The sequence below is a fragment of the Arvicola amphibius genome, chromosome 5, assembly GCF_903992535.2.
Source record: "Arvicola amphibius chromosome 5, mArvAmp1.2, whole genome shotgun sequence".
Lineage (NCBI taxonomy): Eukaryota > Metazoa > Chordata > Mammalia > Rodentia > Cricetidae > Arvicola > Arvicola amphibius.
The window spans coordinates 25639856-25666806 of NC_052051.1; the positions used below are offsets into that span (position 1 = coordinate 25639856).

At 53.2% G+C, this 26951-nt stretch overlaps 2 protein-coding genes across 3 annotated transcripts; both read right to left on the reverse strand.

Annotated features, from left to right (window-relative positions):
- Positions 1 to 3881: 3881 nt before the first annotated feature.
- Positions 3882 to 5082, reverse strand: Foxs1 (forkhead box S1). Its single transcript, XM_038331612.1, has one exon. The coding sequence runs from the start codon at positions 5025 to 5027 to the stop codon at positions 4050 to 4052; it is 978 nt and encodes a 325-aa protein (XP_038187540.1). The 5' UTR covers positions 5028 to 5082; the 3' UTR covers positions 3882 to 4049.
- Positions 5083 to 16340: 11258 nt separating this feature from the next.
- Dusp15 (dual specificity phosphatase 15) lies at positions 16341 to 25416 on the reverse strand. Of its 2 annotated transcripts, none has more exons than XM_038331510.1 (7): positions 25405 to 25416; positions 24467 to 24500; positions 22908 to 22990; positions 19870 to 19919; positions 18925 to 18999; positions 17414 to 17585; positions 16341 to 16604 (listed from the first exon to the last, which is right to left on the reverse strand). In XM_038331510.1, the coding sequence occupies exons 1-7, from the start codon at positions 25414 to 25416 to the stop codon at positions 16341 to 16343; spliced, it is 690 nt and encodes a 229-aa protein (XP_038187438.1). The 2 variants fall into 2 exon arrangements, with proteins under 2 accessions (XP_038187438.1, XP_038187437.1); XM_038331509.1 differs by lacking the exon at positions 25405 to 25416 and adding an exon at positions 25130 to 25150.
- Positions 25417 to 26951: the final 1535 nt, after the last annotated feature.

Below are 26951 nucleotides of genomic sequence, written 5' to 3' on the forward strand. Positions count from 1 at the left end.
TCAGTTACCAGCAGGGTGAGGACAGAGGATCAGGAACCAGAGGAGCCTCCAGGGTACGCTTTGCTGTGTGTGTACTCAAAGGGTGGGGCTGAGAGACCTGGGCAGAGACTGGGGAGACCTCCAGTGCAGATACCTCTTAATTCTAATTTCATCTCTGTTCACCAAATTACACACGAGGATGCAGATGGGGTCCCACATGCCAGCCCTGGGCATCGAAAACAGCACCCCATTTTACAGAGGAGGAAACTGAGGCTCAGACAAGTGAATCCACACAGCATGAAATCGAAAGGACAGTATTGTTTAGTCCTGCCTCTACATTCTGTCCCTGTCTTCCACAGCACTTAGACACTATCTTAGCAGGGAATACATCATGGTAAGGGGACATATCAGCCCCCAATACAGATTTATTTCACTTAACTATCATTTATATTGCAATTCTGAGCACCAGGCCTAGCTTTAAGCACTTTGCAAATGCTAACTTACCGAGTCCTCCCACCAGCCCCCCGGGGGTGAACAGCAGCATTTGTATCTTTCAGAAGAACAGGGAAAGGAAGTTCTTTTTCCAGGCCACACAGCTGCGGCAATGAAGGCAGTCTTGCCTCTAGCGGCCTGGGTTGGGGGTGATGGGAGCTTGGTCAGGGAAGATATATTGGGCCTGGATTCCTTGGTTCCTGCACTCCCCACAGGCAGATGTGCCAGGCCAGCACAACCTCCCCCTGCTTTCTCATCATTGTGGCAGCTGCAGGAAGCCGCCCTCTGGGGGAGAGGGTCTCTCACCAGCCAAATGCTGTCTGGGGGTGTGGGAAGGCATGAGTAACTTGTAACTCAGGCAGGGGAATGCCTTCAGCAGGGAAGGAAGCAGTGGGCGGGAGGCAGGCCTGTGATAAGCTCAGTGGAGGAGTCCGTGAGGGAGGTGGGCCCTTGGGGGTGTGGTGGGGACCCCATCTCTGCCCTTCTGAAGGCAGATGGGCACTCTGACCTTGTGCAGCCAGACCAAATGCCAGCAGGTAATGACAGTCCAATAGGGCAGCTATATTTTGTTGGAACAGGTCCATTCTGCTTTCTGGAATGCACATAACGCAAGAGGGTCAGCAGTCCCTGTCAACTGCATTCCACAGATCTGAGCTGACATGATTAAGAACTCTGGAATAGTCTTAAATACTGATTCTACCATTTTAAGATTTGATTTGGTCTCGGAAACCAGTCTGCTCTAATTTTCTGAAGAAGAGTAAGTGGTCCCTGGAATTGGGCCTGGAGACGGATGAGCCTCCATTGAAGGAGTCCCAGAGGTGTCAGATACCACATCTCTACCCCTACGAGTTGCATGGGGTGGGTTGAGGAGCCGCCGCGGCTGTGCCTTGCTGCGTGACTTTGGCCATCTGTATCAAGATGTTTTAATCTAGACTGACCTAGAGAGGGCACTTACTGGCTCTACACCCTACCTACCAATAGGGGCAGTCAGGCAAGAGGCAGAAGCACCTGTAAGCCACAGAAAGAATGTGAGGGCAGGATGCCCAGTGGTAAGGTCCCCGCTGGGTACTGAGCAGAGGGTAGTGTGAGATCCTGATGTCTAGGCCTCCTGACCAAGGGATGGGCCAGATACTCCCCCGAGACTCACAGATCGAATCAGATGTCCTATTTCATACCCTCTAGACAAAAAGAGTGAGGCCAGGGCCCCGAGGACTGGTCCCGGTCCAAGACTGTGTCCCAGGTAGGCTTAGACCGAGGTCCTACTTATCTGTTTGGGAATATCACCATTTCTTGACAGACAAGTAGTCTTGGGGTTAAGGACAGAGGTGTGGTCATAGCTGAGTTTGGCTGTCTCTCCCTCTATCTTCACCCCCCCCCCCCCGACATGTTTCCCAAGGACCAGGCATGCAAGGCCTCAGCCTGGTTATGAGCTAGCTACTCCCTTGGGTGGAGACCAGTAGCATGGTGGTATGGGCAGTACCAATCAGAGAACCGGAGAGGAACCTGAGTCTCATTGTCACCCCAGCCTGAGCCCTGGAAGGTACAGAGGTGGCAGCCTTCCTTGCTGGGACATGGGCTGGGCTCAGAGGGTGAACATCCTTGGGAGGCTGGGTGCTTTCCCCAGCCCTGCTGGTTTCTCCTCTTCCTGCCAGGCTGAGAAGGGACTTGGGGTCACCAGGGCTCCAGAGGAATGCAAAGCAAGGAACAGTGCCCAACCGCGGCCTCCTTCCCTGACCCAGCTGAGAAAGAATCACCACTAGGGACTCCCACACTCCACAATGCTGACCTCACATCACATAAATGAGGGTCTCCTGCCTCTGTGTGTCTGCGCCCCTCACAACAGAGGGCCTTGGCTGCTACCTCCCCACCACAACATCCCACTGTTTTGCTGGTTGGGGTGCAGCAGGCATGGTTGGGAGGGGGAAATGGGAGGGGAAAAGGGGGCCGTCTCCTTCACACAGCTGATCAGGCATTTCCCCACCTCCTTCCAGTCATACCAAGCTTGCGCCCCTCAGCTCTCCCTCCACCTCAGTTCTGGAGTCTGTGGGAACCAGACAGTTCAGTCAGGCCAGCCAGCAGGCCAGCTTCCTCTGCGGCCCCAGGGGACCTGTGAAGGGAAGGGGGAGTCACAGAGGCTGAAGTCACTGGATAAGCTGCCCAGGGAAGGACTTGTGGAGGAGACTAGACCACCTGACTAAGAAAGGGCAGCCACTGGGTGCCACCTCATGGGACATAAGGCCTTGTGGGCTCTCTGTAGAAGACAAAATGGGGTCACACCAGCACTTTGTCCCTTCTGCCTCAGCCCATACCCATGGCGCAGTAGAGGAGACCAAGATTCAGGAAGCCTTTTGCTTCTGTTCTCCGAAGTGCTGGAGTGACAGTGAGGTCTCAGGTTCTTCTAGAGGGTTTATGCCGACAGCCCTCCTTCCTGCTCTGTTCACGGCGAAGCTTGGAGCTCAATTGCCTCTGCTCAGTGTCTAGGACAGTCATGGGTCCCCACTCATGCCCCCACCCTCAAAGAAATGTGTTCATGAGATGACTTAAGTGGGTAATGACCCCTGAGTTTGATCCCTAGGACTCACACAGTGGGAGCAGAGAATCAACTCCCACAAGTTGCCTATGAGCCCTGTGTACACACAAATACGCACATGTGCGCACACACACACACACATTAACACAATATGATTTTGGCAAAAAGTAAGCAGGAGACCTCAGAGACCCAGGGACCCAGGAGAGGTTCCATTACTGTGGAGAGTTCAAATAAAGACCCTTAAACCCCTTAAACTGCCCTTAAACCCCGGATTCCCTGTCTGCAGGGTGAAGGGTGTCTTATCAGCCCCAGGTTCAGAAAGGCTCAATTTCTCCTCTGGGGCATCCTATGCTGTCCCCAGCCAGCTCTCCACCCTGTACTTCCCTCAGTTTGTGTCATACAGACCTGGGTACCCTTGCTCTCCGCCAGTCCTTTGACCTTCTCCTGGAGCTGGGGTGAGCTCTGATAATCCATAGAACCCAGGCAAGACAACAGAAACAAGCCTAGGAGGGGGTGGCAGTGGGCATGATGAAACTTCATAAAGAGAGCATCTAGCTACAGTTCAAGGACCGAAGGCAGCCTCTTCCGCCAGCCCGACTTTCCCATACTCTGTGGATCTTGGCTGCTTCTCCCCTCTGCCTGCCCTCATGCCCTACTTTCCCTTCCTGGGAAACTCCCCAAGAAAGTCCCCAGCAGGAGAAAGTCTAAAGCAAAACCTTTCCAGGCAGGTCCTCCTCCCCTAGTGCACCCCCATACCACAGTGCCCACACACCCTTATCCCCAGCCATTCAGCAGACAGACCTTCACCATCACACTGGCTTTATTAGCCCTGAGAACCACAGAGAAAGTCTCGAGGGCCCCACTTCCCCTCATCCCAAGTTTGTCAGGAGGCCCGGGGGACCTGGCTGACGACTGCTCACTTCTGTCTTCCGTTCCTCACAGTCCTTGGCCTGCCAGGGCTGGGTCCTTGAAGAGTGTCCTAGGTCCAATAGGCAGACTGAATCTGCAGAGAACAGTTGACAGAGGCCCTGCAGAGGGACTGCTGCAGTCACTCGAAGAAGAACATTCCTGGTGTCCGGTAAAGGCAAGGAGGTAGCCCCAGGGGGTACCCGGAACCTCCCTGGACAGGGAAGTTCCCAGCCACCCAGGGTTCCTTGGAGTCAGCTGGCAAGGGCAGTGCCCGGTGAGAGGCTGAAGGAGTCGAAGGTGCTGGGGTGGGAACTGCAGAGGCCAAGAGGTGTTCAAGGCCCGGGTCAGTCCCCACACAGAAATTCAGCGCCTGCATCCTGCACTGGTAGCTGCTCCCCACGCCCTCAGGGGCCACACCAGGTGTGGAGGCCTTGCTGAGACTCTCCGCTTCAGAGAAGGCAGCAGAAAAGCCGAATGCTGGGCATGGGGAGGGCGAGGTGAGCTCTCTTGGGCCTGTAGACTTGGTTGAGCACATCTCTTTGGGTCCAATGGGCAACTGGGGCCTGGCATCACTGGTTGCTGGACATACGCTGGCTGGCAAAGACCCCATCAGACCCCCAAAGCTTAGGCCCTTGGGGTTTGGCACCTCTGGTGGGAATGGGCACAACTTGCCAGTAGTGGTGTTGGGGGTGCCTGGGTCCAGGCTGGTGGTTCTGAGAGGCCTGGGGTCTGCCTTGATAGGGCCCTTGGTGCCCTGGGCACCTGTGCGCTTGGTGAAGCGTCTGCGGCGGCGGAGGAAGCTGCCATGCTGGAACATGTCATGGCAGTCGGGGTCCAGGGTCCAGTAGCTGCCCTTGCCTGGCTTGCGGTCGTCGCGAGGTACCTTGACGAAGCACTCATTGAGGGACAGGTTATGGCGGATGCTGTTCTGCCAGCCCGGCCGGTTGTGCCGGTAAAAGGCGAAGCGGCCCATGATGTAGCCATAGATGCCACTGAGGGTGGCCCGTTGACCCGGTGAACTCTGGATAGCCATGGCAATCAGGGCTATGTAGCTGTAAGGGGGCTTGGTGGGCTCTGCAGAAGGAGCCAAGGGTCCTGATGATGGTTGCTGCTGCATGCTGACTGCAGAGCCAGGAGAAGCATTCAGGGCTGGCGATCTGCACAGGCTGCCCAAGCCGTTAAAAGACCCACTGGCCCAGCCTCCCAGCCTAGAAAGGCAAAAAGAGGTGGGCCCACCACACTGCCCTTCCCTCCTCTCTCACCGCCCTTGTCAAATCTAAGGAGGCAGGCAAGAGAGGCCAGCAGTTGGAAGCTGTGAGCTTCTGCAGGGTGAAGAGGTGGGAGGGCAGAGCCAGGCTCTGAAACTGAGTGAGACGGGTAGACAGACAGACAGACAGACAGTCTCACACACACACACACACACACACACACACACACACACACAAACACACACACACACGAGAGAGAGAGAGAGAGAGAGAGAGAGAGAGAGAGAGAGAGAGAGAGAGAGAGAGAGAGAGAGAGAGAGAAAGAGAGAAAGAGAAACCAGACCTTTTGGAGAGGGAGCATAGCATACAGAGAGACTGCTATCCACAGTAGCAGAAAAGAATGAAGAAACCTGGACACAGACAGAGGGACTGCAGAGACACAGGTGTGACCAGAGGTGGGGCAGGGGAGAAGGGTGGAATCTAAGCAGTGTCCCTATGGAGTGGGACAAACCACAGGGGCTTCTCAAGTACCCTAGTTCTGGCTTTTCCTCTCCTCTGCCACCTCCTTCCCGCACTGTGGCGCCGTTGGAGCCTGTTCCAGGTCCTGGTGTTTGGCCTATGGACTCTGGAGGGCTCCAAGGACAGTAAGGAGGTTGCTCAACACAGTTCCCCTGAGCCCTGGTGCCCTCTAGTGACTGGTGTGGGGAGGAGTACCTTCTGGGCCGAGCTCTCAACCTGGATATCTCAGAAGCCGTGGCCCTGGGAGAGTGCAGAGGAGAGGCTGGATGTCCTATGAACTCAGGCTCCCCCAGCCTCAGCTTGGAGCTGGGATACAGCAAGGGTGTGGCTGAAGTCAGCCTGTCCAGTGGGTCAGTGTTTCCTCTGCCCCTTCCCCACTTGCAGTAGGCCTGGAGAGCTTATCCACCCATCGGCACTCACACCTCACACCCAGCCCTCTGCAGAGTGCTTCACAGGTGGGGGTTTCACATTTGGTGAATGACAAACCTGGTTTTTAGCTCATCTGTTATGTAACTCCTTACCATCATCACATTTGTGAGGGTCAGGAGTGGGGGCAGTCTTAGGACCTCAGCTGGAAGCCGGCTGTGAACCCCAAAAGACCGTACTCTTTTGGTCCGTCCCCCATATTCAGCACTGGGCTCTGGAGCACAGCAGCAACTCAATAAACATTCCTGAAGTGGCTGGACGAAAAAAATGTAGTGAACTTCGGTCCTTTGCCAAATCACACCATTTTCTCTGCACAGAAGCGGCTTATTGGCTGGGGGTGTAGTTCAGTGGCAGAGCAAACGTTTAGCATGCACAAGGCCCAGAGTTTGATTCCCAGCACGAAGAAATAAGAAAAAAAGCAGAGGCACATTGACACGTTGTGGAAAGGGATTTATTATGTTGGCATCCATAATTAGAATCCGATAAGTCACCTCACTCACAAGGCAGGGGGAGGACAAAGAAGACATCGTGCTTACTGAAAGCTACCCCCCCCACCCCGTCCTCAGTTCCCCTCTAGCAATCTGTAAAGAACAGTGGGCCCTGGTAAGAAGCCGGCCTGTAGTCTTGAATTCTGCCTTAAAGCTGTGTTCATTTTCCCAAAGACAAGAGTTCTACAGGTACTGGTGTTTTAGCTACTGGCATCCAAACACAGGATTCAGGCCAAGTGTTCTGTTTTGGGACCACCACCAAGTCCCCCTGAAATAGAAATGATAGGTGGGACAAAGGGCCTGAAACCCTGAGCACTGGGACTGAAGCTGTAGGAATCTCCTCTTCTTCCTCCTCTTCTTCCTTCTCCTCCTTCTGGTTTTCCAAGCCAGGGTTTCTCTGTGTAGCCCTGACTGTCTTGGAACTCACATTGTAGACCAGGCTCACAGAGATTCGCCTACCTCTGCTTCCTGAGTGCTGGAATTAAAGGTGTGCGCCACCACTGCCAGCAAGGGCTACTTTGCTTTTGGTTGGCCGTACACTAAACAGTTCTTTGGGGCTAATCACTGGGAAGCAGTGCTTTAAAGCAAACCAGAAGTGCTTTATGGCAGGATAAGTCTGGCTCTAAGGAATGAGCTATAGTCATGTAGTCATTTGTCCTTTATCTGCCTCAAATTCAAGGGGCCTCCAAGTCAAGTTCCGGTTGACCCCCTGCCAGAGCTGCATAACAAGGCTCTCTCACCTCAGGGTAGAGGGGTGAAGATCTTGGACTTTGCTGTTCAGTGACCTAGGCAGAGATCCCCACTGGTTCAGGGTGAGCCATCCACACACCAGGGTGGACTGCTTTTAGTAGTTGTGAGGAAGGGAGTATCCAATTTAAGAGTCATTCTGCTGTGTCACAAGGTGGAGGAATGCCACTGGGGGCGCTGGGTTGGGGATCTTGTGAGGCCTCAAGGTACAGACACTTCCAATTAGGAGGAGCTGGTGAGCCAAGACTGGCTCCACCTGGGGCAGTATCTGGCAATGAGGCAACCCTCTGTCCACATTCTGGGTGGGAGTCAAGCGCATTTGTGAGTCATACAGATCAGACAGTTATACGGACTTGGGAGGGGGGCTGTGGTTAAGGGAGAGCTAGGTCTCGGGAGCATCAGTGAGAGGCAATTTGGAAGGGGTTGGAGAAGAGGGGGCGGCCCACACAAGCCATGATGAGCCTCTCCTCTGGCCGGTCTGGAGGACCTGGGTACCCTCACAGGCTGATCTGATATATAGGCTTGGGTTGGCCGTCCTATTGGTGCGCTTGCAGCTCTGCAGGTGCAGAGACTATGAGAGCGGGAACGAGAATCTTGCATGCCACATGGTGCCCACTTTGTGCTCATATCCCACACCTACATCCCCTGTGCACCTATGCCCTGTGCCCACTCCATGCCCCATCCCATCTACTCCAGGACAGTCTACCCCATGCTCCAGTGTCTATGTCCCTTGCCTCCTACCCCTATATGATCACTCCATGCCTTTGTGCCCATCCCTTTCCCATTGCTATTCGCCAATTCCTGTCTTGTGCCCACTGTCCTTAAGGCCCACTTTAAACACCTGCCCAAGTCCTGTGCCCTGTCTCACTTCCAAAGATGCCCCTACCTACGCCCCCTATAGGCCTAAAAGGAATCTGCCCCTGGCCCTGATGCCCACATTTTTTTCTTATTCTTGGTGTCTCTGTGTGGTGTCTTATTTCCCAGCTACGACCACAGGCCATGATCGTGAGTGAGCGCTCTCCACTGTCCAGGCCACTGTGCCTGTGCCACACTATGGGCACTTGCCCTGTAGGAAGCGACATGTCCAGCAGCTGACAGGTGCACCCATGCTCCAGTTAGGCCACACCAACATGCTGCCCGGGCACAGACGCTGGGCGAACTCATCCTGGGTGCCACCCACAGGAGCACTCTGGGCTCCAGATATCACAGGCAGAAGAGAATTTGCTTGAAGTTAGCGGGCACCCCCAGCAGGTGGCGGCAGCGGTCTCCTCTGGTTCCCATCATGGGAACTTTTGCCACTTTCCCTTTACTCAATCAGCAGCTTTGATAAATAAGTCTGGCAGTAGGAGTAACAATAGATCCCACTGTGGAAACACTAGTCGTCTGGGAACTCATTTGGTACAGTGTTCCCCTTGTGTGCCTGAGGCCCTGGGTTCCATTCCCAGAACCGCAGACAACCAGGTGAGGTCTCAGCTCTACACAAAGAACTACAGGCAACTAAGGAATGCTGAGAACTGGAGAAATAGCCTTCCCAGGGAAGAGCACATCAATTAATTATTCAATACCAAATGGTAAGCCCTAAAAACATATACTTACAAGTATACATTTACAGGCTGAGCAAGTTGTACTTACATATTTAGGAACACACACACCAGCACCACCAGCATAACCAGCACCACCAGCATAACCGGCACCACCAGCATAACCGGCACCACCAGCAAAAACACCACTACCATGCCCAGCACTGGCACCACCACTACCACCAGGATCAGCACCAGCACCACCAGCCCCCCCCACCTCCACCAGCAGCACCACCACTGCCTCCACCAGCACCATCACCAGCACCACCTCCACCAGCACCAGCACCACCTCCACCAGCACCAGCACCACCACCTCCACCAGCACCAGCACCACCACCTCCACCAGCATCACCACCATCACCAGCAGCAGCACCACCACCAGCAGCAACAACAACAACAACAAAAAAGGAGGCCATAAATTTGAAAGAGAACAAGATGGGGTTCATGGGACTGGGTTTGGAGGGAGGAAAGGGAAGGGGAAATGATGTAATTATAATTTTTAAAAATCATTAAAAACAATAAACTAAACTTACACGAGAACCAGGTATGATGGCACACAGTTGTAATCCCAGTACATGGGAGATGAAAGCAGGAAGATCAGAAGTTCAAGACTGTCCTCTGCTACCTATCAAGTATAGGCCAGCCTGGGCCGTTCCAGACCCTCTCAAACAAACAAACAAACAAACAAACAAACCCAATAAACAAAATAAACCCCAAATCAAACAAACTGCTCTAGTTTAGTGCTATGGACATTGGGAGGCCTGACCTGTGGTCTGGGATTCCAGGAGCTTCTTTAAGTGGTGGGTTTTTTCTTTTTTTTTAATATTTATTTATTTATTTATTATGTATACAATATTCTGTCTGTGTGTATGCCTGCATGCCAGAAGAGGGCACCAGACCCCATTACAGATGGTTGTGAGCCACCATGTGGTTGCTGGGAATTGAACTCAGGACCTATGGAAGAGCAGGCAATGCTCTTAACCTCTGAGCCATCTCTCCAGCCCCTGGTGGGTTTTTTTCTAAGATTTATTTTTATTTATGTTTGTGCATGTGTGCTAAGTCTGTGTAGGATGTGATAGAGGCCAGGAACCTATTGCATGCGCTAGAACTAAAGCTACAGGTGGTTGTGAGCTTTACCAGACATGGCTGTTGGGTACCAAACTCCTACCCTCTGGAAGAACCAGAGAGCTGTTTAAGACTGAGCCCTCTCTGCAGCCCCACCAGAAGAGGTTGTAATGGTGGCAGACATTGTAATAAGATCAACAATTCAACAGCTGTCTTCCAGCAGGAGTGGCAACTCTCCTGAAGGTTCTGGGCTTCTGCACCAGGTCCTCAGAACCTGTTCTCCCTGCTGCTGGGCAGCTATGACCTGCTAGTAACAAACTGTGTGAGCTCAGGTAAGGATAGGTGGTGTCTGATAATGCTGTTTCTGTCACACAAATTGTGGGAATGCTTCAGGGCCTCAAGCATTAGCTTGGTGGCTTTGGCCTGTTCGCACTGGGTCCTTTGGCTAAGAGATGCAGGGTAGTTAGTTGTTCCTACCCCCAGGTTCTCTCCAGTTTGGCAGCTGGTCAGATGGGAGCACCTTTAGCATCCTTACCAGAGTTTCTGAACCTCTCAGAGGTTGTTGAGCTTCAAGAGTATCTGGGGTTTCATGCTTGATACCCTGGGAAGAAGGGTAAATAGTCAGAAACCAATTCACCTGGGACTCTCAAACCCCAGATCCAGGCCAGAGAGGAGACAGGAGTGGGTTATGAGACTAAGCCCTCACTGTAGTCAGGCAAAGGGCCTGGCATAGGGAGGCTCCTGGCATCCTGCAGGGATACTCCTTGTCTTCCCCCCCCCCACCATCTGAAGCTATTGGAGAGGGCCAGCTGTGAAGAAGAGAGGTGGGGAGACCAAGGCCCAGAGAAGTTGCTAAGCTATCTCCACCTGAGCAGAGAGAAGAGAGAGCACTGGGCAATCTGAAGGCCTGCTAGGGTTAATGGGATATGTACGTTTCAGAACTTAAGACCCTTCCATTCTGGAGGTAAGGAAAGAGTTGACGAGGGGGTTGGAGGGGATAGATTCATATGTTGGGGAGGGACTTCCTGGAATGAAGGGTCAGGAGGATGATTTAGTTGGGGTCACAGGATGCTGAGGAGGCACTAGGGACAGAATGGGAGATGAGGACATAGCAATGAGCCACAGATGGTGGAGAGGCATTCACAGGAATGGCAGATAAGCAGACAGCAAAAAGGAGGCATGCAGATATGGAGAGGGACCAGTAAGGGATCTGGATCTGGAGGGGCAAGTGGGGCAGGGGGATGGGCCTGTGGGTGACAGCAGAGTGGTGGGTGTGGCTTGAGGGAAACAGAATGATAGGACTCAAGGCAGGGCAAGTAATGGAGACAGACGGAGTCAGGCTGATGGAGGGAATGAGCCAATTGCTAGAGAGGGTGAGGCTACTTTCAGGCTTGGCTAAGATGTGCCTGAGCTGACCAGGCTGATGGGGATGAAAGGACACACACTGACCTGGTCTGTGCTGCAGGCTTGCTCACTCGCTTCCTTCAGGGGCTCCTGGAAAATGCTCTCTGCGTCACAGAAGCCTGGTCATTGTATCACGCAAGGATGGCCAGCTATTCCCTGGGTCCCCCAAACGCCTTTTCCCATTATCTGCATGCCCGAAACTGGCTGTTTTGAGAAGCATTTAAAAACTCTCCCAAACCTCTCCCCTGAGCCACGAATAGCTAACTGCTCATCAAGCCTACCATCACCCTAAAAACCCAGCTCTGCTCTCCTGAGCGGCACTCCCGCTTCATTAACTCCTCCTTCCCAGCTCCTCCAGTCCCTTCTGCTTGCAGAGTGTTGGTTTAGGGGTTACAAATACATTATATCTGTCGGGGAAATGTGCAGATACGGAATCCATGTGGTGGGGAGAGGCGAAGAGAGATTAAGGAAGAAGAGACAGTTAAAGGCCGGTCATGATTCTCTCTGAAGGCAAAGCTTTATCCACGAGCGCTAGGACAGAAGGAGGGTTGAAGTGAAGGTAGAGTGTGTGCCCTGGTGGGTGCAGAGGCAGGTAGCCACCAGGATGCCCCAGAACACTCTTCTCTGAATAGCAGTATGTAAAGTTTAAGGGGCAGGCCATGAACTCCGGGCTCTGTGCTCATTGTCGCCACCCTCAGGCAGATCCTGGTGTGGCAGGAGGAGAAGACAGGCTCATTCTAGGATCCTGGGGGAAGAGCAGAGTTAAATCAATGGGTGCACCCGGGAAAGCTGTCTCCAGGAAGAGGTGGCTAAGCAGGGGAGCAGCTGGGGAAGGTGGAAGGAAGAAGCATTGTAGGCAGAGAGAGCACCGTGTAGGAGGCTGTAATGGGGAGATGAAAGAGAGGAAGCATTTAGAAACGGAAAGAAAGAAAGTTAGAGAAGAGAGAGAGACAGAGAGGCCAGAGATAAGGCAAGGGGAGGGGTACTTGCTGTGGCCTCGGGGAGGAGGAGGGGCCTACAGCACCTGGACAGTGAGGAGCCATAGATGACCCTGAAGAAGGGCAGGTTATGACAATCTTATCACTGGAAAGGACCTTCTGAGGGTTTGAGGGGATTGCTGAGGGTCAGGAGAAGCGCCACCCCTCCAGCCGTGTGTGTGTGTGTGTGTGTGTGTGTGTGTGTCTGTGTCTGTGTGTCTATAGTGACCTAGAGAGAGATGCTGGACATATATGGGCAGGAGGAGCACGGAGGTCTTGTAACTAGGGTGAGATTCTAGAGACCCAGTGAGGCCGTTTGGAGTAAGATAGATTCACTTGGTGCAGGGCCATCTTGGGGAAGGCTAGGATGCTTTTTTCTTTGAACTCTGCAGCTAGTGACTTTATTATCAGGAGAGACAGAAGCTAGATGGAGTTAACAGGGAGACACTAAGTGTCTCAGGAGAGGGGAGCTGGAGATGACTCGGGTGCTCGTGGTGAGGACGGTGTCCTGATGTGCAGCTGGATACTGCGGCTCAGGGGAGAGACTTCAGAGTCAAAAGGGATCCACGGTTCCTGCCATAGATTTCCCATTAACAAAATCTTTCCTAGGCAAAACGCTAGGGACGGTGCACTGGCTGTGTGGGCATCAGGGAATGAATTACCAGGTCACCTGGATGGAATACGGACCCTAAGAAAGTGAAAGCCAGCTTGGTAAAGTTTCTCATTCTCTTCAGTTCCTCTACCCCAAGGCCCTTGCCTTCCATCACTCCTGGTGGCCGGCTGTCCTGGAGCACCAAGGACAAGAATGAGCTCCTGAGTGCAACAGGGTGGAGGTGGGGTTGGGGGGGTGATGGTTGTGAGTGTAGGTGAGGGGTAGAGAAAATCTTCAGCAGAGGAGCGATCTTGCTCCATCCCAGCACCTACGCTCTTCTTCTCTTAGACCACCTGTAAATGGCCTATTTTTGTCTCGTTTTTCTGAGACATCTTGCTATGTTACATGCTGATCTCTGATTCCTGAACTCCGGCATCCTCCAGCCTCAGCACCTTCTACATAGTGGTGCCACGCAAGGCCCACCTGTCAGTCTTTCCTCAGGACCTGCACTGTGGAAGTTGGAAAAGGAAAATGCTTCTCAAACCTATTCCTGTCACAACGGGAGGCGATGACTGGCTTCCAAGACACACAGGTGACCTCCATGCAACCTTAGAGAAGCCCAGGGACCAGGATGCTAAGCCAGCTTCCCATTCTCATTTCCATGTAGGCACTCCACGGATTGTACTTTCTCCTCACGTTTTGGAATTGCCTACCAAGTGGCTGCTTGTCCTTCTGCTGGCCTGGCTGAATCCTTCCCCAGTGGGTCTTCAATAACTTATGGCTATGTTAGGAAGTGGCACCACCAGGGATGGCCAGGGTGCAGAGCTCTGTGTCTGTGCCCCCTTGCCACCTCCTGAGAACTACATCTAGAATTTGCAGGTTCTTGGTGAGATCAAAGATCCTCTCAGATTGTATGGGAACATTTTCACATTGATATATTTTGGGTATTGGTGTCTTTTAGAAGGAGGGGGAGTTGAAACAGGGCCTTTCTATTTATCCCAGGCTAGTTTTGAATAAAAATCCTTATGCCCCTGCCTCCTGAGTGTTGGATTGTAGACATGCACCACCACACCCAGTTCTAGAATTTCTCTTTTATTATCAAGAAATCTTTGCAGTATGAAGGATGCTGAGTAGTTCAGCTGCATCAGCCCTTGCTGTGTATGTGGCAGAGCCGAGGCTTTGAAAGAAAAAAGATTCCTAGTTCAGTGGCTAGTCCAGTGTGGACAGAGCTGGGGAGTGAGGTCTCTCCTTCGCAAGCACCTGTGGGAGGCTGCTCTCACTCCTCCTTCTCTCGGTCCCACGTGCCAGCAGCTGTCACATGACACTTATGCATCCTCAATCCACTTCAGACCTGTGAACTCTAGAGTGGCACAAAGCATTTCATGGGATTAACATGAGTAGGAATTAGTTGTCCTTTTATATCGGTGAGGGGTTGGCTCCAGGACCCCACTGAATGACGAAATGCATGGCAAATCCCTTAAACCAAGTGGTGGACTATTTACACGGAACCTGCAAGAATCCTCCGCCATATTTTAAACTCTAGAAAGCCTACCGGGGAGCGAATGCTGGGTGGCTGTCAGACCGTTTAGGAAATAACGATGAGGCAAAAAGTCTGCAGCTGCGTAGTATAGGCGGGCTAGTTTTCCTAACTATCCTCCAGCTGAGGCTGGAGTTTTAGAAGCCAGCCTGAGGTGTCCTGTCCATCCAAGCAGCCTCCTGCGTGTCAGAGGAGCCCTTCTGATTTCTAGATTACAGAGGGTAAATGATAGGAGGCTGGGGCCCCCAACCAGATGCCCGAGTTCACATCCTAGCCCCATCTCTTGCTCATGACCCGGGGCACCAGCCTCCATTTTCTCTTCTGATAAATGGGGCAGCTGTTAGGGTGGGGTGAGGATCGGCTGAGCTGTGGTGTTTACGACAGCGACAGTGTCTTGGGGAGAGCACTGCACTGTTGAGGCCGTGTGCAGAGGTGATACTCCAGCCAGGGAGCCTCTGGAAGGGTCTGGAACACTATACCAAAGGGCTTGGTTTTTGTCTGTGGACAATGGGACCACGTTATTGTTTCAAAGAGGGAATGACACTGTCCGGGACAGAAGGGCTAGAAGATGGGTGGATTGTGCTGCCTCCGGCCAATTAGGAGGAGGCAGGCTCCCTGTCCTCTGGGGAGCCCCGACACACTTTCTCTTCACAAAGCCCTAACTCTGGGCCTTTTCAGTTAACTGCTCCTGCATCTTGGGATTCCCACTTGGCCCTCCCCGCTCCTGTCAGATGGCAAGATGGTCCACTCTCTTACCCCCTCTTTTATCTGGTATATTCCACTAGAAGGTCAGTCATGGACAGAGATGTGCTCCTTGCTGTAGCCCCAGAGTCCAGCACAGTTCGGCACACTGTGTGCTCAATGAACATTTGAGTGGATGAAGAATTGGGGGTTGGTGTGGGTAGCTCACCATTCCTTCGGCTCAGTTCCCCGGGGCTGTGCCCCATCAGCCGTGAAGCCAGAAGAGTCTACTGAGCAAGAACGACTTCAGCTCCCTCAGGTTCTTGTGACACCCCTTCATCTGTCCATCCACAGGGTTGCTTACTCTTTACTGGGTATCCTGCCACCTCCTGCACCCCAGTTGGTGCTGGGTCTTCCTCTCCAGGAATCTCCACACCAGGAGTTGCTTCCTCCCTCCTGCCACAGCTGGAATGACCTGCTCTAGCTGTGTGTGCTTGGGCCAGCAGCCTGGCCTCTCTGATCCTGGGTGTTCTCCCTGAGTATAAAGTCATCTCAGACAGTTAAAGCTGATGTAAAGGCAGCACCACCAACTGGCGCACACCGGCCAGTTATTTGGAGAAGAGGGAGGGGTCTCAGAGAGGCGACCGGTCCAAAGAGCTCGGGGTGGGGATGGGGGTGGGGATGGGGCGGGGTGGGGGCCGTCAGGAGTCCAGGGCTCTGGGAGAGATAGGGATTGGGGGAGGGGTGTCTGAGAAGGGTATGGTTTTGGAATTCAGCTCTGCAGACTAATGGAGAATGGTGCTTCCCCGGGGCCCCTGGAAGCTGCTCCCGGCCTGCCTCAAGCAGGCTGCAAGTACCCAGGCTCTGCAGAATGACCAGAGGCACCGGGCCAGGCAACATCCGCATCTCTTTAATCTCCTCCAGGCCGGTCCGCCCTACCCAACCCAACCTCCTGCTCCCTGTCTGTCTGGGTGGAGGCCTAGGACCCCTTCCCCGGGCTCAAGGACTAAGGCACCAGGTGGCTTGAAGCAGGTCGGCGGAACACAGACTCACAAAGGGGACACTGAGGACGGACGCAGACAAGCGTGGTGGACATTGGGCACGGGCGAGGCTCCCACAGGCTCTGGGCAAATCCCGGGTGCTGGAAGCCCTGGCCGCCGGCGAAGGGCTGTGGCGTGAGGACAGGCAGAGCGGCGAACAGGGCGATCACTTGTCGCCCTTGCGCGACAGGCACCGCGGGAGGCAGGAGAAAGTCTGTTTGACGCGGGTCAGCAGCGGCAGCGGCCGGTGGGCTTCCCGTGGCACCAGGCGCTGCAGGGTTCCCTCGGAAGCGGCGGAGGACGCTGTGGCCGACGTGGCGGAGGTCGCCGAACCCTGGCGACAGCGCCTGCAGAGAGGCAGCAGCGTACGCAATTCCTCCTCGTCGCGGAACGGGCTCTCCCCGAAGCGCTCCTCCAACTGCCGGCGAAGCTGAGGCGGGGAGGGGAAGCGGAGCGCAGGTCCAGCTGCCACCAGTTTGCCACCTTCACCCTCGCCCCCTCTCCACACCTAGCTCTTCTAAGCTCCCTGTCTTCATTCTAAGACTTTCCGAACCTTACCGAGGCGCCCCGCCTCACATTTGAGGCCCTAACCTCTTCCTAAACCCCACTTACCCTTGACACTCCGTCTTTTAGACTTGCCCGCTGCAAACCGCATAAACAACTTCCCCTGAGCCTCTGTCCCCGTCCCTGGACTCAAAGACACAACACCCCAGGGGTCTCTTGTCTGCTCCTGGCCTAGGGCAGCCCTGGAGTCCAGTGCCACCTTCTGAGAACCTTCCAGCCACTCCATTCCTTTCTCTCCCTCCCTTTCCTAGCTGGCTGAAATATCAAGCTGATATTTCCATGTGCTGTCTCCCCAGAGTGCCAAGGGAAGGGACACCTCAGAAAGACTCTGGGTGGATTAGGATACAGACCCCAAGTGGACAAACTCTGGATTGCCTTGTGTTGGGGACACCTGTGTTGTCACAGTCTGGTTTATAAACATTTAAACACTTAGTTTAAAAGACAAACAAAACAAAACCTGGAAATCCAGACCAGGTGTGGGTTACCTGTGGTGCAATCTCAGTGCTGGTGAATCTGAGGCAGGAGGATTGTGCATTTGTGACCAAAGTGAGAGTGGAGGGAGGGGACAGGCACAGGGTGAATCACCTCCAACCGGTGCTAAGATCAAGGATGCTTCCCAAACCTCTCGCAGCCCCAGCCCTGCACAGCAAAGCCTTGCACATAGTCCCAACCTACCTTCTGCGAGTTTCCCCAGCCAAACTCCTCAAGCTGCTGCCTAAAGCCTGGGTTTGGGTTGGCGATGGGCCTGGTGGCCTTGATGGCTTCAAGTATTTCCCGCCAGCCTAGTCCAGTCACCGTCATCACATAGGCGATCACAATGGTGGTACTTCGAGATATACCTGCAAAGCTGGGTCCCGGACAACCCCAGGCTTCAGGAAGGTCCCCCTCCCTTCCACATGCCCTCCCTGCCAGGTCTCTTGCCTCACTGGTCCTTCCCCACGCTTGCCCCTTGAGTTCCAACCATGGAGAGCCTGTCTGGATCTGCCTTCCTTGCTCTAAGATTTGCCTGTGACATTTCCCTTCCTTCTGAGCAGCACTCTCTCCCCCACTCCAAGGGACTGGCTGAGACATCATTCAACAAAGTTCCCCCTATAGTGTTTTTGTTCAGGCACTAGGTTATGGTGAGGAAAACAACAAAAAAACAAAAGCAAAAAAAACCCAAAACAAACAAAAACAACAACAACAACAACAACAACAAAAAACCTCGTGGCCTCTGCTGCCCTGGAGCTTATAATATTGTTTGGAGAGACAGTCACTAGCCAAAGCAGCTATTTCAGATGATTGCCTGAAGACAAGATGAGTCTGGGGCTTGAAGAGCCACATACATAAGTAGAGAGGTTTCTTAAGTGGGGGCAGGAGAGGTGCTGGGGAGAGGCTTCCTAGGAAGTGACATCAAGCCGAGTCTTGAAAGACAGGGGTAGACAGAATGTTGTGGAGTTGGGGCAATGGGTGATTGTGGAGGTCTTGTTCGGTGTTTATGAGGCTGAGTTCAATTGCCCACACCATGAGAAAAAGCAAGACAAAATATTCTAAGAAGAGCGTGCAGCAATCACGAGGTGGGAGGCGGGCTGTGCACTGGAAGACGGCTGACGATGAGGAGAGCTAGGTCATTTTTTTTCTTTTCCTTTTTCCTTTCTCTTTTTTTCTGAGTCGGGGTTTCTTTGTGTGGCCCTGGCTGTCCTGGAACTCACTCCGTAGACCAGGCTGGCCTTGAACTCACAGAGATCTACCTATTTCAGCCTTCCAGGTGCTGGAATTAAAGGCATGTGCCACAACCATCCAGCTGGAGACCTAGGGCTTAAGGGAACTAGTCCCTTGGCCCCAGCCAGAACCCTTGGTGAGATGTCATGGGATGAATGCCATCCTTTGGGTCAGGGACCCTGGAGAAAACTCAGCCCGTAGTCCTAGCCGTGCACTACGGCCTCAAAGTGGAGAGAGATGGGGATAGAATGAGCAGGTTCCCTATGTGACCCCACCCAGCTCCCTCAGTAGCCCTGTGAACACGGCATTCATTCCTCCACTTGACAGATAAAGAGACTGAATCTCAGAAAAACACAGCTGCTGGGCTGGGGCCATCTGGGTGCCAGAAGTGATGAACCTCCGGGTGGTCTGTCCCGAGGGACTGTCGGCAGTGCGACGGGCTGGAGGGAACCTGCCCCATGGGATAGGCGCCCCTCAGAACTCACCAGTGTACAAGGCAGTTACCCCCATTGAGGCGGCAACCGTGGATAAAGTTGACACATTCTTTGAAGTGCTTTTTGCTGGAGAAGAAAGCAACACGGAAGGGAATGCTGGGGGTGTGGGGGGGGGCAGGTCTCTCAGGAGCTGCCTCCCCCTCCCTTACAGTCAGCGAGGGACAGAGACCCTAGATCCTCAGTGCAGCCAGCATGCATAATGAAGGGGACACTGCTTGGGGAGTAGGGGGCACAGCAAGCAGCAAGAGAGCTGGCCCCACCATCTAGGTAGGCGCCTCTCCAGCGCACATGAGGAACAAGCTTCCACTATGGGTATATTCTGGACTTTCAGGGACGTGGGTATGGGGAGAGCGAGGTGCCATTCTCTGGGGCCTGTAACTGGAGGGCCTGGAACAATAGTGAGCCGTGGGCTAGGAGAAGGGCCCCAAAAGGCCAGGCTTTGTACTGAGTCCATCCCAGTCTTGAGATATCAATGCTAGCAAACCAAACAAAACCCCCCATTTTCCAGAGTCCCTGCAATTACCAGGTCCAGTCCCACATCCTCAACTCAGGTCACTTCATCTTTGCAAACCCTCGATTCATCACATCCTGCTGTTACGTAGCTCAGAGAGGACAAGTGATTTTGTCAAGGTCACATAGCAGTAAATGGCAAAGCCTGGCTGTGAACCAGGTGTCTTAACTGCAAGCAAGGATGCAGGTCAAGTATGACCCTCGAATCTGCTGTGCGCTGGGTCCCAAGAGACAGGACACTTTCTCCACGTGACAGCAGAGCAGGCTGAGGCTCTGGAGAGAGCTAGTGGGGACATGTTGCAAGGGCATGGTGGAAACAGACTCAGTCTGTCTCTGGGTGCCCTTTCTGGTCTGAATGCTCTATGCCTTCACCCCCACCCCAGGGACAGCTCTCCGTCAGCTGGTGGCCCATCCGGGGGAACTTACATGGGTACCTCAGGAGCATCAGCGACTGAGATTCGAAGGTAAGTGATATCCTGCAGGGATAAAACACATACTCAGACGGTAGGGCCTTGCCTGTACCCCTCTCCGAGCTGCCATGGCCAGGGTGACCCCAGACCGTTCCTGCTCCTCTCTGGGCCTCTATTGTTTCCTGTCCACAAAGAGCAGGTACTCTCTGTATGGAATTGTCAGCTCTGTCTGTGAAGATAGTGTCATCACCCACAGGTGACATGGACGTGAAGACTTGGAAAGTAAGAAGGTGTTTCTTTGAGGATTCTCTTCCTGGCAGGGATTGCAAAGTTATACAGTGAAAAGGGCAGAGCTCATTTTTCTTGAAGAGTGTGAACTCTGAAAAGAACAGTCAGGAGTGGTGACTTGACCACACACCTGTAGTCCTAGCACTCAGGAGACTGAGGCAGGAGGATGATGAATTAGAGGCCAGCCTGGGCTACCACAGTGAGTCATGTTTCAAAAGACAAACAAACAAGCAACACACACACACACACACACACACACACACACACACACATTACCACTACCAAAACCACCCACTGCCACTAGACACCACCACCAAAACCACCATTCCCACCACCACTCCCACCACCACCAGATACCACCACCAAAACCACCACCACCATCACCAGATACCACCACGACTACCACAACCACCACCAGATACCATTACCACCACCACCACCAGACACCACCACCAAAACAACCACCACCAGACACCACTACCCAAACCACCACTACTACCACTACCACCAGACACCATCACCACCACTAGACAACACCACCACCACCAGACACCACCATCAACAACAGCTTCACAAATTGGTCTGATAGGCTTTGCTTTCTGCTGAAGTTCCACACAAGGATATTTCTGTCCACGTCCCAAACATTTCCCTGCTATTTCTCAAAGATTTTGCTCAATACTTTGTTACTTCACACAGCCCTTTTCAGGTGCCTGGTCCGCTGCTGGCTGTGGCTCTTAAAGGACACAGGACCTGTCCTCTTGTGTCCTTGGAGATTTGTCCCATCCCTTTCCAAGAGTTTCAAGGTCATGGAGTCCCACAATGTTTGCAAGATCTGCAGTTTCACTTTGCAGTGTGTTTGGCTGTAGGTTTGCCTGGTACCATCAAACCCTGCCTGCTGAACTCCCAGATGGGAGGGACGGCTGCTGGTGAGGTGTTGGGGCAGGGCGCTTTTCCTCAGCACTCATTTCTTAATAAACACATTAATAACTTGGAAAGCCTGCCTGTGCAATCTGTTCAGACTACATACTCCAGTGCCCCAGAACGAGGCTGCCCTAGAATGCAAAATCAGATAGCACTGGCCTGGAAATTTCTTCATAGACCATGAAAGTCATAGATTATTGTCAGCTGCCCTTAGAAACCATTAAATTTGACAGGTGACCAACAAACAAACAAGTTCAAGGCCCAGAGAGGATGAAAGACCCTGCCCAAGGTCATCACAGCAAGTGTGTGGGTGGATTCTGTCATTTTTATAAACATAAAAGATTTATTTTATGTGTACAAGTGTTCTGCTTGCGTGCATGTATGTAAACCGTTTGTGTGCCCAGTCCCCATCAGATCTCTCTGGAACTGGAGTTTACAGTGTGAGTTGCCACATGGGTGCTGGGAACCAAGTCTGGGTCCCTTATGAGAACAAGTGCTCTTAACCACTGAGCCATCTCTCCAGCCCCCTTTTGCCTGTTTGTTTGTTTGTTTGTTTTTATCTCAGATCTTCAGAGCCTTTTCAATCTACCATTCCTTCTCTCTAACAGATGTAGTAGACACAGACTCTAAGACAAGGAGCTTTTTATGAGAGTGTGCACATGCATGCACATACATCTGTGTGTGTGTGTGTGTGTGTGTGTACCTGTGGATACACATATGTATGTATGGGGGAATGGCTATATACATTTGTGTATATGCATGCCAAGGTCAGGTGTACTGCTCTGTCACCCTCTGCCTTATTTCCCCTGAGACAGGCTCTCTCACAGAACCTGGAGATGTTTTTCAGCCAGGCTGACAGCCAGCTGGTCCCAGAGATTCTCCTATCTCCACTCCCCCACCCCTCCAGTGCCAGAGTTAAGGCACACATGGGCATGCCTGGCTTTTACATGGGTGCTGGGAATCTGTAGAAAGTGTTCTTAGACACACACCAAGCTATCTCCCTAGGCTGGGATCTAGATATTGATGGGATATACATGTTGAGCATCTGTATGTGACTCAGAGAAACTCGGTGAAGTCAGTGCTACTGCAAAATCTCCATTTAATATATGGGTGCCCGGAGCTCAGCTTGTCTTGTGCACAAGGTCGCAAAGAGCATAAATGGTCTCCTGACCCCAGCACCAGTTGTCTGAGTTTCTAACTTTCTTCCCTCAGGGCCCAACACCCTCATCTCTTCCTTAGGGTTCCATGAGAGCAGAACCGATCATCCAATGAGACTATGCCTTATGCAGAACTGTCTTCCACACCTGGCAGGCCCTCTGCAACCTCACAACAGCCCTCTGGGCAGTCTGGACTAAAGGCCCCAAGGAGCTGAGGTCATGGTCCAAAGTTGCACAGCAAGACATATAGAACCTGGGATCTCCTGTTTGGAATGATCCAGACACCTGGCAGTTGGAAGCATGCCAAGGTAGGTGCAAAAAGGATTAACATGAGACCTGCATTAAGTTCTTAACATTAAGGATTGCTATGAAATCTCTAGGGTCAGATGGCCTATGTTCAAATCCTAGCTGGTCAGCTTCTTCACCGTATGACCTTACACAAGTTCACTTACCTCTGTGGCCTCAGTTGCCAAACAGGGATGCTAAAACAGTCCAGGGAGGCTGGATGAGTCAGCTGGGGTCAAGATGGTTGTTCAAGGACTACGGCTCAAGAATAGAGCATTTACCTAGAACATTTCACACTCTGGGCTGCAGTTCCAGTACTAGAAAGTAGGGGTGGGTGGGGTGCAGTCCTGGTCCTTTGGCTTGCCCTCCCCATCTACCAGCCTGGAATGGGGAGCTTAGATACCTGCAGCAGAGGTTGGGGTGATTCATGGATAGAGATGATGTGTGTGATCTTATTCCGGCCTAGCTGATCAGGGTCTTTGGCATCTGAAAGAAACAGGATGCTTGAGCCACATTGGCAGATGGGACTAATTTATTCCTAAGGGCCAAGTGCAGAGAAAGCCCAGTGCCCAGCTTGCCTCCTCACCCCTCCCTTCAGCTTGCCCCCCCTCTGCCCCCTGGCTTGCTGTTCCTTCCCTGCCTATGGGGCACCCATCAGAGACGGGCTGGTGTTCCCCAGCTCTGTGTTGTTCTTCCTATCCCAGACCCCTAACTCCCTAGCTCATCCTTGGACTCAGCAATTCTACTTCTAGGAATCTGTGGACAGAGAGCGATTACACATGGAGGCTGAAGTTCTCTGCAGCTCTATTTATTGCAGAAGCAGCTAAATGTTTGGAGCAACTGAATGTCAACCAAAAGGGGACAGAACAAAAAATAAGTTCAACTGTACTTTGGACTCCTGTGCCACAATTAAAATGACCCTCCAGGAGCTGACATCTGAGGATGTCACCAATATATATTTTAAGTGGGACATGTCACTTCCTGAACATCATGCAGAATGAGGTCCCATTTGTTTTAAATATTCCATCTGTATCTACAATAGATGACAAAATGCCCAGGACTACACCCCTTAGGACTGTCAGTGGTCATCTCTGGGGAGTGAGATGTGCCAGCACGTACCAATTATAACTAGGATAAATCACACACAGCCCTTATTCCCATACACCTGCTTCCTCATCCACCAAATACTCCCCATATGCCCGCTATGTGCACTGAGTCTGGGATCAACTTCATAGCTCTTGTCCTGGCGGAACTAACACACGACAAAGCTGAATCCTTTCAGAAATCGATGTGGGAGGAGCTGCTAAGGAGGCTCCTAGGGAGGAAGGAGCCAGGGCTGTGGGGTGGGTCACCTGCGTCTTCTCTGTGACTTTTCCACCTTGGGTCCCCAGGCCTTGAGCCAGCCTGTCTCAGCACATTTTCCACCACAAAGTCAAAGGTCTATGTCCAGATCTGGCTCCTGACCATCAGCCTGGGGGCCTGTAAAGGCAAGGTTGGGAAGGACACTGTCCCTCCCCCACAGAGGATTGTGGAAGGGATAGTGGGGAGAAAAAGGCAGAAACTTGCAGGTTTGCCACCCCCTGGCTGGAGGCCGCCTGGCGGTTCCCCTCAGCACTCTGCTTACAGGAGCTGGTCCAGCATCCTTTTTGGAACCCCAGCTTAGCCATACCTCCAGGCAGACCTCAACAAAAACTTATGGAAGAGCCCTTGGGGGCTGGTGGGCCTCATGCCTGTTGGTGAGCCTTGGGGAAAGGCTGAACTGGGATCTTTCCAGTCTGGGGACTGCTTGCTCCTGCACCCCCAATCCTCCTTGAGTCTTTTTTCCTCCCAGCCTGGCATCCTTCCCTCCCCCCACTCCATTCTTGAGAGCATCTAAGTTGTGTGGGCCTGAGTATGAACAGTGGACACAGGCCTGGGACAGGCAGAGAGCCACGGCCTTGGGACAGAGTGGAAAGTGCTCACCAATGAAGTTTCCAAGGTAGAGTCCAGGAAGTACCTGGAGGAAGGACAGCAGGGGTCAGGGGGCAGGCTGCACCTCTTCCCACCCATGGTAGCTGGGGCCCGCAGCTCTTCTCTATTGGTGATGGGACCCCAGGAAGCCATCTCCCTGATAGGTCTGGGTGCTGCGTGAGGGGTCTTGGGCCTCTGGCAAGGATGCAAGAACAGGCAATCAAATTAACCACAGGAGGAGTCAGGAGAGCTCAGCTTGGAGACAGATGGAAGAGGAGGGATGGGTAGAAAGTTCCAGGTACAGATCAGAAAGGGGCACAGAGTGAGCCCCGGACAGAGGGGATTGAGGCAGGCACAGGTGGAAGGCCATGCGGAGCAGAGCTAGAACAGAAGAGACACCAGAATCCAGCAATCTCAGACCCACAGAGACACAGTGAGGCACAGAGAATAAGGCGCTCCCGGAGAGACGGAGAGACCAGCATAAGACACAGCAAGAGTCAGAGTCGCGCAGAGGACAGACAGGCACAGGCAGAGGCAGAGAAAGGCAGAGGCAGTCTCCGAGGGCAGGGTGACAGAGATGTGGCATACATCTCTGAACGGGAGCAGAAGGTCAGCGACCCGTCCTGGGCCCGGCCGCGGGCGGAGACGGCCAGGCGTAGCGGGGGTTACCCCTACCTTGGTCATGCCATTCCCCATGATCCCGAGGCCGAGTGGCCGGGCGCACCCCCAGCTCGGTGCCTGGAAAGCGCTGGGTTCACAGCTGCCCAGGTGGCCCAGGCCCAGAGCCCCGCAGCCTGATGGGGAACCAGGGGCCCGGCGTCCGCGGACCTGCCCAGCCCTGTCCAGTCGCCGGTGCCACCGCCCGCCGACCCCCGGCCCCGGAGGAAAGTGATGGAGCCGCTGCCGCCGCCGCCGCCGCTGCCACCGCCACCGCCGCAGGCTCCTCCTACCCCCTCGGTCATGTGGGGCCCCCCTCCCCCGTGGATCGTGGCGGGGGGCCGGACAAAGCCCCAGTGTGCGGGGCCCACGGCCCGCGGGACAACGGCAGCTTGTTGCAGCCGCGTGGGACGCCACCTCCGGAGGTGGGGGCTGGGCGCTCCCCCCACCCTGGCACCATCAGGCGCGGCGTTGGAGGGGAATGTGGTGGAGAGCCCCCAAAGGGGCCCAGACACTCAGTTTGCGGCTGTGCCTGCACCTGCCCGCGGCTGGGGGCAAAACAGCCAGCTTTTCCAGCCTGGGTTTCTTTAGAATGGAGGCTGGACTCATTGCTAAGGGCTCTGGTGTTTGGTTTTTGTTTGGGACAAGAAAATAAGAAAAAAAAAATTCCTTCCAGTCTATCCCCCAACTCATGAAGCCATCCTAGCAGCCATCCTCCCCATTCCCACTCATCACCCCATCCACGTCTACTCATCCGTTCTTTCCATTTACCCATCCATTCACCCCCCACCCATCCATCATCCATCTGCCTTCCTTCCATTCATCAGTCCTCCCGTTCACTCATCTCTCATCTTCTCTCTCTCCCTCCCATCCATCCTCACATCATCCATCAGTCCACTCGTCTCTCAACCTTCTTCCTCTCTCCTACCTCTCCTTCAATATACTCTGGTCCCCAGGAGATGGTGCCCTGTGGGTAATTCTACTAGGCCCCCAGGCATAACTGCCATTAGAGGCCTGAAGAAATCAGGAGTAAATGTGGAGGGGAGGGAGGTATAAAAAGGCTCCAGTCACCCGGATCCTGGCTCAGAAAACTGCAACAAGATGTCCACAGTTCAGCCCGTGCTCACACTTACCTGTTGATAATCTGAGACCGTCCCCCTGCGACTTCAGCTGACGCTAGCTATCTGCGCAGGCGTGCTAAAGGAGCTTAGGCACCTCCTGTGGGGACCGAACAGAAACAGCTGCGCCTGCTTTGTGCCTGTGGCGGGCACAGCTGTCCTTCTAAGTGACTGCAGGGGCCTGTTCACACGGGCAGGGACAGAGAATCTGTTCAAGTGCAACTGGAAGAAAGAAACCCATTCTTTAGGTTTCTCCCTTCCTTGAGTTCACAGTGAATGTGGGGTGTCTGACTCAGCGTTCTCAGTTTTCATAAAACACAAATTAGCCCACAAATATTTAGCAAGCAGTAGGGACTAGGGCCACAGTCATGGGAAGAGATAAAGGCAGCTCTTACCTTTGGTAGGGAGCCGTCTAGACCTCAGTTTCCGAAGCTGTGGGTTTGACTCAAACTGTATGTGTGATGGCTGTGAAAATTTTGGCAACAGTAAAAGTTTCTAAATATGTAATGATTAAACATCCCAAAGTAGCCCCCTAGTGAGTCTGGGGTCTTTCAGACAGCAGTCACCTGTGTGGCCCCGTAACATTCCTGCAGTCTTGTTTTTGAATCTGCTGCTCGGTCCACACCACCCATGAACTACTAGGAACACCTCGGGCCAGAGCTGAGATTCTGGTGTGTTAAGAACTGCAGTGGTTTTACTGTAAGACTACCGAATTATCGGGG